At 39.1% G+C, this 12903-nt stretch overlaps 2 protein-coding genes across 2 annotated transcripts; both read left to right on the top strand.

Annotated features, from left to right (window-relative positions):
- The first annotated feature begins 2401 nt into the window (after window positions 1-2401).
- On the top strand, window positions 2402-2761 carry LOC138901491 (uncharacterized). Its single transcript, XM_070189261.1, has one exon. It carries the CDS (start codon window positions 2402-2404, stop codon window positions 2759-2761), a length of 360 nt encoding a protein of 119 aa, XP_070045362.1.
- A 669-nt stretch (window positions 2762-3430) lies between these two features.
- On the top strand, window positions 3431-3952 carry LOC138901490 (uncharacterized). The gene has a single exon (XM_070189260.1). It carries the CDS (start codon window positions 3431-3433, stop codon window positions 3950-3952), a length of 522 nt encoding a protein of 173 aa, XP_070045361.1.
- Window positions 3953-12903: the final 8951 nt, after the last annotated feature.

Below are 12903 nucleotides of genomic sequence, written 5' to 3'. Positions count from 1 at the left end.
CAGGCAAGGGTATTGGCCCAAAACTTTAAGGGATTACCAAACCAATACAACCACAATATCATGGCACAACCTTCGGTCTCAGGTATGAATATACCGTGAAAGAATATCAGGATTGGACACTGCCATGGCATGTCGATTACTATCCATTAGAACAACCCATACCACTACTGCACCAGACATTCCACCAGACTGATGTGATTTGGGGACCTAAGGAAGACGAGGTTCTAGCCGGTATAAGGAAGCTATTTCTGGACGAGGAAGATATGGGCTGTAGTGCAATTTCAGAGGAGGAGGAGGAGGAAGACCTTACCATTCAGGTAGTGGGAGAAGGAGTTGTTCTCAAGAACTAGACTGTTGCACCATCCCGGGCTCGTCGAGTACCTGGGTAGCCTTGGTAGAATTAACATGAATTATTTTAAAATTGGTTTTGGGCATTTAAGACATTTTTAGTTTTATTATGAAATAATTAATCGAGCCATCGAGTCGTACCTGTTGACAATTTTAAGTTTTATTAATACATTATTACTTTTTGTTTATTTAATATTATCTTTCTACATTCTTTTTCAGCGTAATTATTATATATCCTGATGAACCTATGAATGTGACATGTAGAGACAACGCAACATAAGGAAAGTGATTTGGAATATTTGGAAGATGATGTAATACCTGAGGAAATTGTCAAAGAAGAAGAAAAATTTGAGAACAAACCAACGTCCAATTTGGAAAAAACTGAGGCAATTAACTTAGAGGATTCTAAAACAGTCAAAGAAACTTTCATAAACATTCATCTATCACCATCAGAAAAAGAGGAGTACATCATATTCCTAAAGGAATATGAGGATATTTTCGCATGGTCATACGACGACATGACTGGGTTAAGCACATCCATAGTAGCTCACAAGCTACCTACCAACCCCATGTGTCCACCGGTAAAGCCGAAGCTCAGGAAATTCAAGAAAGATATGAGTCTGAAGAGAAAGAAAGAGGTTACCAATCAAATAAAAGCAAAGGTCCTTCGAGTGGTCGAGTACCCAATCTGGCTAGCCAACATTGTGCCGGTTCCAAAGAAGGATGGGAAAGTCAGAGTGTGCGTTAACTATCGAGATCTGAATAGAGAAATTCCTAAGGATGATTTCCCATTACCTAACATACACATACTAATTGACAACTGTGCCAAGCATGAACTTCAATACTTCGTGGATTGCTTCGTAGGATATCACCAGATTTGGATGGACGAAGAAGACGCTAAGAAGACAGCTTTCATCAAGCCGTGCGGGATATATTGTTACAAAATGATGCCATTCTATTTGAAGAACGCTGGGGCCACCTATATAAGGGCCATGACTACCCTTTTCCATGACATGATACATAAGGAAATAGAAGTGTACATGGACGACGTCATCAATAAGTCAAAGAGGAGTTCAGATCATATAACAGACCTGAGGAAGTTTTTCAACTGGCTTCGAAAGTACAATTTGAAGCTAAATTTGGAAAAGTGTGCGTTTGGAGTCCCTACTGGGAAGTTGATGGGTTTCATCATCAGTCGCTGCGTTATTGAGCTAGACCCATCAAAAATCAAAACTATTTAGGACTTGCCAACGACGAAGAACAACAAGGATGTGATGAGTTTTCTGGGATGCCTCAATTATATCAGCCGTTTTATAGCACAGTCAACGGTGATATGGGAGCCGATCTTTAAAATGCTGAGGAAAGATGTTGCGATGAGCTGGACCGAAGAATGTCAAAAGGCTTTTGACAAAATGAAGGAGTATTTGTCTAAGTCGCCCGTGTTGGTCCTGCCAGAGCCAAGAAGACCTTTGCTGCTGTATCTATCCGTGTTGGATGGAGCCTTTGGTTGTGTCCTGTTAAAACATGATGAAACCGGGAGAAAAATCAAGCAATATATGATATGAGTAAGAAGTTCACACCTTACGAAGCCCGTTACTCTTTGCTAGAGTGCACCTGTTGTGCTTTGACATGGATAGCCCAGAAATTGAGACACTACCTCTATGCATACACTACGTACCTCATATCAAGGATGGATCCACTAAAATACATCTTCCTGAAATCCATGCCTACGGGTTAGTTAACAAAGTGGCAGATATCACTAAGTGTGTTCGACATTATCTATGTGACTCAAAAGGAGGTCAAGGTGCAAGAATTGTTGATCACTTGGCAGAGAATCCCGTAGACGGAGAATACGAACCATTGGAGATGTATTTTCCCGACGAGGAAGTATCATTTGTGGGTGAAAGATATTGCCAAAACATATGACGGTTAAGGATGTTTTTTGATGGAGCAGCCAACTTCAAGGGAGTGGGCATCGGAGCTGTTTTAGTATCAGAAACCGATCAATACTATCACGGTATCCACAGAGCTCAGGTTCCCATGCACCAACAATATGGCAGAATATGAGGCTTGTATCTTGGGACTCAGATTGGACATCGACATGAATGTTCAGGAGTTGCTGGTAATTGGAGATTCAGATCTATTGGTATGCCAAGTGCTAGGAGAATTGGCTACTAAGAACACTAAAATATTACCATACCTACATTGTGTGCAAGAGTTAATCAATAGGTTCACGAAGATAGAATTCAAGCATGTTTCGAGGATTCAGAATGAGTTAGCAGTTGCATTGGCTACCTTGTCTTCCATGATACAACATCCAGACAAGAATTTCATTGATCCTATCCCGATAGAGATTCGTAAGCAGCCAGCTTATTGTGCTCATGTTGAAGAAGAGTTTGACGGAAATCCATAGTTCCACGATATCAAGAAGTATTTGGAGAAAGGAAAATGCCCAGAAAATTCCACACACACTCAGAAGTGCACGCTTAGAAGATTGGCCAATCACATTTTTCAGAGCAAAGTAATTATGTATAGATGGACTCCTAACTTGGGATTGCTGAGATGTGTCGATGCCAAGGAGGCATCTAGATTGCTCGAATAAATACACACCGGAACCTGCGGACCTCACATGAACACATTCATTTTGGCCAGGAAAAGATTATGGGCAGGGTATTTCTTGATGACTATGAAGACAAATTGCATCAAGTATGCACAGAAATGCCACCAATGCCAGGTACATGCTGATATGATACAGGTGTCACCCAACGAACTCAATGCAACGAGTTCACCCTGGCCCTTCTCTGCCTGGGGCATGGATGTCATCAGACCAATTGAACCTGCTGCTTCGAACGGACACAGGTTCATTTTGGTAGCTATAGATTACTTCACATAATGGGTCGAATTCGCTTCATATAAAGCTGTGACTAAGAAGGTCGTAGCATATTTCGTTCGGGATCCTATCATTTGTCGATTTGGAGTACCTGAGTCAATAATTACCGACAATGCCGCTAATCTCAATAGCGACCTGATGAAAACCATGTGTGAAACATTCAAGATCAAGCACCAAAATTCTACACAATACATGACGCAGATGAATGGAGCCGTGGAAGTCGCCAATAAGAATATCAAGAAGATATTAAGGAAGATGGTGGACAACTACAAACAATTGCATGAGAAGATACTCTTTGCTTTGCTCGGGTACCGCACCACAATTCGTACATCAACTATGGAAACCCCCTATCTACTGGTCTATGGTACTGAAGTTGTTATACTCACCGAGGTGGAGATTCCTTCCCTAAGAATCATACAGGAGGCCGAGCTCAGTGATGCAGAATGGATACGGAGCCGGTATGAAAAACTAGCTCTAATTGATGGTATAAGGATGAATGCAATGTGTCACAGTCAAATCTACCAGAATAGAATGGCAAGGGCTTTCAACAAAAAGGTCAGATCGAGGCAATTCACACCGGGGAAATTGGTTTTGAAATGGATCTTCCCGCATCAGGATGAAGCAAAAGGGAAATTTTTACCTAATTGGAAAGGACCTTACATGGTTCACCGAGTACTGATAGGAGGAGCGCTTATACTCGCAGAAATGGATTGAGAAATATGGCCAAAACCTATCAATGTAGACCTGATTAAAACTAATGAAGAGATATTATGTTTGAGATTATGTTTGCACTTTCTTTTGATGTAACATGAACTACGCTTGACTCAATTTCCGTTTAAGAGGGAATACATAGGCTGCCATGTGGGTTCGGTCACATCATAATACAATCTTCATTCCCCTCTACAGTCAGGAACTGGGGCATGATTTCGTGTTTTGCCAATCTCATTACATCAAAGATCGCCAAAAGGTGTATTACCGGAAGTATGTATTGAGACTGGGGCAGAATTTTGAGGAGGGTCCTCAAAATTCCAAGCTGAGTAGGTTGCAATGTCTCAAAATATGTCACAGTCTCTGATTCAACAAAATTATTTGTTTTATGTATCATCACAGATTTTGAACAACTACATTTATCACAAATGATTTATCATAAATGCATATTTTTGAAAATTCCATTTTCTATAGTAGCCATATGTTACCTAGGGTGACTCAAACAAGGCATCAAGATAAGGAGCAAAGGCGAAATAAAGAACCAAAGGCACGGACCAACCTTTCCCCTAAAACTCATGATTTTTCTTTGGATGCAGGCATAACAGACATGACAAGCATGCCCACAATATACAACAAGACCATTAGCTTCACCGACATATATCTCCTTTCACGAATGCGTCAAGCTAAGAATCACTTTCTTTCTCAAATTTAATCTTCGCCTTTCTCTGTATGGGGATAAACATTGCCTCCATTATTGTATAGGGCTAAGCACTGCCCTCGTCATTGCATGAGGCTAAACATTGCCTCCATTATTGAATAGGGCTATGCACTGCCCTCATTCTTTGCAAAGGTCTAAGAACTACCCTCATCATTGCATGAGGCTAAACACTGCCTCCATTATTGTATAGGTCTAAGCATTGCCCTCATTCTTTGCATAGGTCTAAGCACTGCCCTCGTCATTGCATGAGGCTAAATACTGCCTCCATTATTGAATAGGGCTATGCACTGCCCTCATTCTTTGTAAAGGTCTAAGAACTACCCTCATCATTGCATGAGGCTAAACATTGCCTCCATTATTGCATAGGGCTAAGCTCTTTCCTAATTCTTTCCATAGGGTTAAGCACTGTCCTCATCATTGCATAAGGCTAAACATTGCCTCTATTGTTGTATAGGGCTAAGCACTACCCTCATTCATTTCATGAGGCTAAGCATTTCCTCCACTATCGTATAAGGCTAAGCACTACCTTCCTTTGCATGAGACTAAGCACTGTCTCCATTATATTTGCATGAAAGCACTGTCTCCATTATATTTGCATGAGGCTAAGCACCGTCGCCAATATTGCATAAGGCTAAACATTGCCTTTCTTTGCATAGGTCTAAGCACTACCCTCATCACATACAAGTCTAAGCGTGGTGTTGTTTTGTTCTCGCATATGACTAAGCATCACATGTTCCCTCTATAAAACGATCGATATCACCACATCTTTGCATTTCATGGGTTGAACATCGCCACGTTGTCCGAAGGCGTCATAGTCTGAAGTCATCATCCTCATAGTCCGAAGACACCATTCCATGGCCTGAGGATCTCTCGAAACTACATATCATTATTCAAAGGCATCATAGTCCAAAGGCACCATACTCATGGCCCGAGGACACCATTTCATGGCCTGCGAATTCCTTATTATACGCTTCATGGCCCAGGACATCATGGTTGAAAGATATCATCCTCATCGTCCAAAGACAACTCTCATGGTCCCAAGGGAATTTGCATTATGTTTAAATTTTCGCAATAACCCCATATATTCGCGTGCATCGTATTTTAAGTTTTGCAGGTAACTCGGGAGGTAACCATTATACAAACGGGAGCAATTCTTGCTCCGGTTTCCGTTCATAACGTTCACATCCTTTGATTATCTCAAATGTAACCGACAATCAGTAATTGTTTACTCTTTGCCCTGTAACCGACCAAACGTTTATCTCTAATATCTGTAACATTCAAGTTCACATTCATAGCTCCACTAGAAATTATCCGTTACTCATAACACCATCCTATACAAAATATCTTTCCTAGAAACATATAACCATTTTTATAATAACTCCATCAGGTTTCGTTCGACGTTGGATCCAGAACTACACGCGACCTGATTCCCGTAACACCAGGGATATATAGGCAATTCAAGAACCAGGGTTCGACCCCCATATTTTCAAAAAATACATCATCCTCACTCATTTCGGACAAAATTGATCATCATTTTCTTTATCCGACAACTCTTTCATCATTCCCGGGTAAAGAGGGGCAGTTGTTAATACCCAACTTTGCCCTCATATTTTTAAAAATATTATATATACTTTCACAATATCATTTTGCATCATTACTCAATTTACAAGAATCATATAAGTATTTTCTATAATTTTCCATAATTTTTAAATTATTAAAATTGATTTTTCTTGCATTTAAATTGCTCAAATATTTATTAATTTTCCTTTCAAATTATTTTGTGATAACTTAATCGTCCAAATTTATTATTCAAACCCATATGTATGTCTTATAACATTTTGCTTCATTTCATATAATTATATTTGTATTTTTGAGTTATTTACACAAATTTTGCTATAATAGCCTATATTCAATACATAATTATATTTATTACAGTACTTGTGCTAAAATAGAATTTTTATATTATTATAATATTAAGCTATTATTTTCAAGTGTTTTAATGCATAAATAATGTTTTTATTATTTATTAATTACTTTTTATAAATTATTTTAAATAAATTTTACATATTTAATTTATATCCCAATACAGGGCTAATTCCGGGAAAAAACCAAGCCCAAAGCCTTTGGCGCATTCCATTTCACTCTTCAGCAGCCCAAACTAAACGACCCCTTTTAAAAGCCGATCGCAACCCGTTATGTTTAACCCGCTCTGTTTCTTATTCGATCTTGGCCGTTGATCTTAGATGATCAACATCCCATAATAAACCAGCCCTTTCTCCTTATAACCCCTCACCCTAACCCTAGAGACCACTTCTCTCAACTAGCCGCCTCTACACTCTCCCGAACATTCTCCTCTCTTATGCAAACCCTAGCAGCCACTACTTAATTTCTCTCTGATTCCGACCTAGAAATGGAATCCATCTATGATCTACTTACCTTATTAGCCTTCCTCCATTATTGGTCGTTCGTTTATGGCATTACTTAGGTACTTGCCTAGCTGTGGATAGTACCACTTTCAAGATCGGACTGGAACAACGCGAATATTTTGATTTTGGACGGTATTCCTTCTATATACGCTCAACAAGGAGCGATTTGCACCTTTGGTTCGATTTTCAGACGATTGAACCCAACTAGGGTTTGTGATTCTCCATCTCCTCTACTGATTCTAATTTGCATATGATATTTTCTTTCCTTATTTGTGCTTAATTGATATATTTCCTTATTTGTTCGTTCAATTTATACTACTATATAAACCCCATTTCCCGATCCCCTCTAGGTCTCAACGATTATCACTTGACTGCTGTTACTACCACTATTCTTCCACTCTCAATCATTCTATATTGTTCTAAGACTTTGATTTTGGCCGGCTGAAAGCCAAGGCTATTGTAATCTGCTCATTAGCCTCCTCCAGTGCAAGCACTGGTGGAAGAACACTTTGAGGCTATTGTGATCTCTAAAGCACTAGGGATTTGGGGTTTCATCGTTCTCCAGCAATTGTCGCTATCCCTGAGATTTTGAGTTTCCCATTCTTTGTTTGCATTGTTCGTAACTTGTTAGTATTTTATGCTCTCTCAATTCTATTTCATTCTGATTGTGTTTATGTCATGTGCACTAGTGTTACTTGGATTTCTTTGAGTTAGCCTAATTTTGATATTATGACACTTCGTGTACAAGCCTGCTTGTCTTACTGCCATCCTGTAGTTTTAAATCTATTCAAGTCCTGATTTTCGTATAGTTAGCAAAGTTGATTCATGACATTTACTTGGTTCTTAATTAAACCTATTTGATGTTTGTCACACCTTGTTTGATTTCTAGGAAACTATGTCATTGCTCAGAATTGTTTTCTTCCTGCTAAATCCATTATGCATAACCTGCTGTTTCTCTGTAAATTATGTGACAATACTATCTGAATGTTAAGCCTAATATGTTCTCTTGCCACTGCTAGTTCTAATTCATGCCCATTATATGTGTCTAACCTGATTGATGTATGATCATTATGTTTATGTATAGCTAATTACTTACACCTGTTGCTTGTTACGAGTCTATGCCTTATATTCTTGGGATGAGCTAATTCACACCCAGAGTTTGCCTTAATGAACTTTTACTGATAATTCCTTTATGTGGATCTTGTTTTCACCTGCCTACATGAATCATATTTGATATCGCAATGTTTTAACCAAGCATGTTGCTTAGTTCTGGTGTTTGATCATCCCTGCATTCATTGGTATCACTTGTGTTTTAGTTGAATCCCAATACACTTAGGTTCCATGCTCATGCATGGTCAATTGGCTTATGTTCTAAGTTTATATGTTCTATTTAACTTTAAGATAATATGTCTTCCTACCATATCTTTGTGTTATACTCAACATGACTAGGTTTCTTATTGACTTCTTGCTTGCCTGTTTGTTATGTATAATTGTCATTCCCTGACTATGACTCTACCTGACCATTCATGACTTAGACTCTTAGGGTTTAAAATCCTTTTAGGCTAATGCTCTATTCTAAAATCATTTGGCATGTGCATATTGTATATGTTTACCCTGTAACCCCCAAATGACCTTTTTCCCCTAACTCTCTCTCAATGTGTTGTTCATGCTCAACATGTTATCCCCTGCTAAGTGATTGAACCAGTAATGTCAGTTTGCTATATCAACTTGCCATGTTTAAGCTAAGTCTTATTGATTCTCCTAGTTTTCATGCTCTTTTGTTTAATCAACCCTGTTACGCTTGCTTCTATGCAAATACACTTTTCTGTAAATTTTGTCATCTAGTCGCTATTAGTAGGCCCCAGAATCCTTTAAGTGATTGCAATGTGTGGTTTGTTTGGTTAAGTTGTTAACTCACAATTGCTTGGTAAGTGGGACTTCATCTCGGTTTTAAATGTGTCCAAGTGTGGGCCTAGGTTGTGCAATCGATACAATCCAATGTTTGAGCTGAGTTTGGTTCTAGGTTTGCTACCTGTGTGAGGAACGAGCCTGTTGAAGGCCCAGGCAGTGCTGGGTTATTTCTTCTTGGGTCTGACCTATTTATTGGGCTTGTAGTCACCTCGATTTTGTAATATTTGTGTTTGTTTCTTCTTTTATCTTTGGGCCTATAATAATTTGTAAACAAATGATGGGGTAATTAGTGAAAAGGGGGTTGGGTATCCTAATTTTTGCATAAATGGGTAGAGAGCATGCCTATAGGATCTACCTTCTTTGTTTGCTACTTTGTTCGATATGCTTTATTTCTGTACACTGGTAGAAATCACGCCTATAGGAAATCACACACTTCACTTAACTTGTCTAAATACATGTACACTGTTCAAAGTATGTTGGTTTGAGTAATTGTCATACCTATTTCCATGCCTACTGTTGTGCACTATTAGACATCAAGTATACAGGAATCAAACGCCAATAATTACTTGTTTAATTATTAGACAGCATGCCTATAGGATGTAATGATATGCATTTGCTAATGCTAATCTAGATACCATGACTATAGGATTTTAACTAATTAATCAGTTGCTTCTGTTACTTTCATTATATTGCCCTACCTAGATGACATGCCTATAGGGATAAATGATTATAAAATCAAGTCAGAATGCCAACTGTTAGAAATCCTGCCTATAGGATGCTCTCGCTCTCCTAGAAAGCATGTCTATAAAATCAGCGATGGTAATTCTAAATTATTGAACTGTTTCACTATCTCGTTGCACAAATCGTTTAGAAAACATGCCTATATAGTTTGCAATACCTATAATCTGCAAATTAATTCATCTAAAGCTGCAGTACTACCTCTACAATACTAGAAATCAGAATCATATAGAAACCATGTCTATAGGACTTAATGACTCTAATGCGTCTGAAACTGTCTACTGCCTAATCTGCCAGCGTGCATTTATTGTTTATGTGTGGAAGCTAACTTGAGTCCTTTACTTTCTTTATGTGAAGTCTTATGTGTTTTGAATGTGCGCCTAGGTTTTATCATTTTGAGCACCCTACGTGAAGTCCTGAACCACCCAAATATTAGGTCCAAAGCATCCTGGACCATAGGCATGGTACAGGTAGTGCATGCATAAAACACGGTTTAGAATTAAATTAGAATGCTTCAGGTAAACAACTTTGACATAGTAATTGGGTAGCAAGAGATGATAGTCTGTACCCGCTGAATAATATGAGCAACCCCTATCCTAAGGGAGTTGCGGAATATTATTTATGTTGCACGGGGTGATCCTTTAGGCTAAAAAACTTAGGACCACCCTCCTTTATATGTTTATTGTTCACACCTAATCGTTGAATTTAGAATAATAACGTTGTACCTTGTAACCTATAAAGACTTATACTGATTATCTATATAGTTTAACTGTTGTCCGATTTTCTCTACACCGGTTTATAATAAAACCTTTAAATTCCTTATCTTCCCTCACTTATATGACCACTTAGGACAATTATAATCCGACAATCCCACATAGCGAAAACTTTGGTCGGGACCCACAGTTGTGGACCTCGAAGAGTGCCTGCCTAAGACCTTCTCCTTGAGGTAATTTGAGCCCTTGCCCGATCTTTGGTGATGTATATTAGTTAAACAAAATTATTTGAAAACATGTGCCCTAACGCACCTATAAAATTTTTAGGTGGCGACTGTTCTCTTTTAATACTCACTTAAAAGAGTTGTCACAGGTCGAAACCCGCTTTTGCAAGAAAATGGGGCGCGCCATCAGTATCAGCACCGACATCTCTAACAATGGCTAAGTACACCAAACATCCCTTCTCAACCATCCGTTGATCCTTCAGAAAGGTTACCACTCTACTTGGGGTATGACCCAAAGAACCTCTCCATTCTAACCCTAGAAACCCCAGCACAGCCAGCGTCTTGGTCTTAGCGTGACAATCAAGAATAGCATGGTACAGAGATAACAAATCCATATCCAAAATCATATTAAAGTCCACCATAGTAAGGAACAGAAGATCAACCCTAGTCTCATAGCTAACCAATGGAAACCACGCAAGAACAATGTCACGACCCAAAATCCCACTAGTCGTGATGGCACCGAACCCAACCCGTTAGGTAAGCCAATTTCCAACTATCCAATTCCAATGAAATTAATTAAAAGAAAATATCTAAAACCGATACATCTCCCCAAGAACTGGTAGTACAAATTATGAGCTTCTAAGAATAGAGTATACAAAGCGGAAATGAAATAAATACATAGTCTGTTTGAATAATACATAAACAGAGCTTTTATAAATCTAAGGCTACCCTGAACAAAAGGCAGCTACAATAGGAACGCAAGTACATCTTCAAATCCCGCAACCATCGAGCACAGCAACAACAACAACCAACATCTGCACGCAATGTGCAGAAGTGTAGTATCAGTACAACCGACCCCATGTACTGAGTAAGTAACAAACCTAGCCATAGGTTGAAAGTAGTAACGAGCTTCTACCAAAGTCGGGTCCACAACCAATAGTACACAATAATCCATAACAACATAAAGCAAATAATACCAGAAGTAACTCAGGGATAAAATACTCAGCCAGATAATGATTTCAAAAATAGTAGTTCTTTCTTTCAAATACATCAGTAAAAACCCAAATCGTTTGCCGAAGTTGCCAATAATATGAATAGTTTGAAAACAATAAATTTCTCCAAAAATATTCTCAATAATTAATAATATATTTCATTTTCCTTCTGGATAACCCGTGTAAAACAAATGCATCACTATGCCATCTGTCAAAAATGTGTGAGAAATCATGAATGATGTGATGTTGTACAGCATGAAGAAAAATACATCTCTATGCTTGTATGTCATGTGTGCATGCCAATGCGATGCAATTCAGTGATAAAATCATAAACAGCCCCTCGGGTAGAACATCACTCATATACAGCCCCTCGGGCAAACCTCACAGTCAATCGTGCCACTCGGGCATACCTCACAATCACTCTTACCACTCGGGCATACCTCACAATCACTCTTGCCACTCGGGCATACCTCACAATCACTCATGCCTCACAGTCACTCAACACTCGGCACTCGTCACTCGACACTCGCACTCAGTAGGTACCTGCGCTCATTGGGGGTGTGTACAGACTCCGGAGGGGATCCTTCATCCCAAGCGCTATAATCTGCATGGACAACTCACGTGCGATAATAATAAAGTATGCTGCAGGTGGGTAGCCCCGATCCACACCCATCCTCACAATCAAGCCCTCGGTCGATATCAAACATGTTGCGGCGTGCAGCCCGATCCCATAAATATGCAACATGCTGCGGCGTGCAGCCCGATCCCATAAATATGCAACATGCTGCGGCATGCGGCCCGATCCCATAAATATGCAACATAAAATCAGGCTCTCAGCCTCACTCAGTCATAAACCTCTCAAGCCACTCGGGCATCTCAGTAAAACAGGGCATTCGGCCCAAAACATTTTTATGCATCAAAATAGAGTCATAAAACTGAGTTATGATATGCAATGAAATGAATATGACTGAATATGAACTTTTAATTTAACACAATAATTCACAGCAATATGACCTCTGTGGGTCCCAATAATACTGGCACATAGCCTTAGCATGATTTGTAATATGTTGTTCAGCTCAATTTCTTTAACACATAAAACCGCATGGAAAATATCAAGGTTATTTAACTATAACATTCCACATAAACAATTATGTCACAGTTACTATAGTGCACGCCCACACGCTCGTCACCTAGCATGTGCGTCACCTCCCAACAATTCACAAAATACATATATT

This window comes from Nicotiana tomentosiformis, chromosome 11 (genome assembly GCF_000390325.3).
Source record: "Nicotiana tomentosiformis chromosome 11, ASM39032v3, whole genome shotgun sequence".
Classification (NCBI taxonomy): domain Eukaryota; kingdom Viridiplantae; phylum Streptophyta; class Magnoliopsida; order Solanales; family Solanaceae; genus Nicotiana; species Nicotiana tomentosiformis.
This window is presented reverse-complemented; position numbering and strand designations above follow the sequence as displayed.

What these genes read in the sequence shown, in the direction of transcription:
- LOC138901491 (XM_070189261.1), top strand. Translation starts at nt 2,402, where the DNA reads ATGGCAGAATATGAGGCTTGTATCTTGGGACTCAGATTGGACATCGAC.
- LOC138901490 (XM_070189260.1), top strand. Translation starts at nt 3,431, where the DNA reads ATGACGCAGATGAATGGAGCCGTGGAAGTCGCCAATAAGAATATCAAG.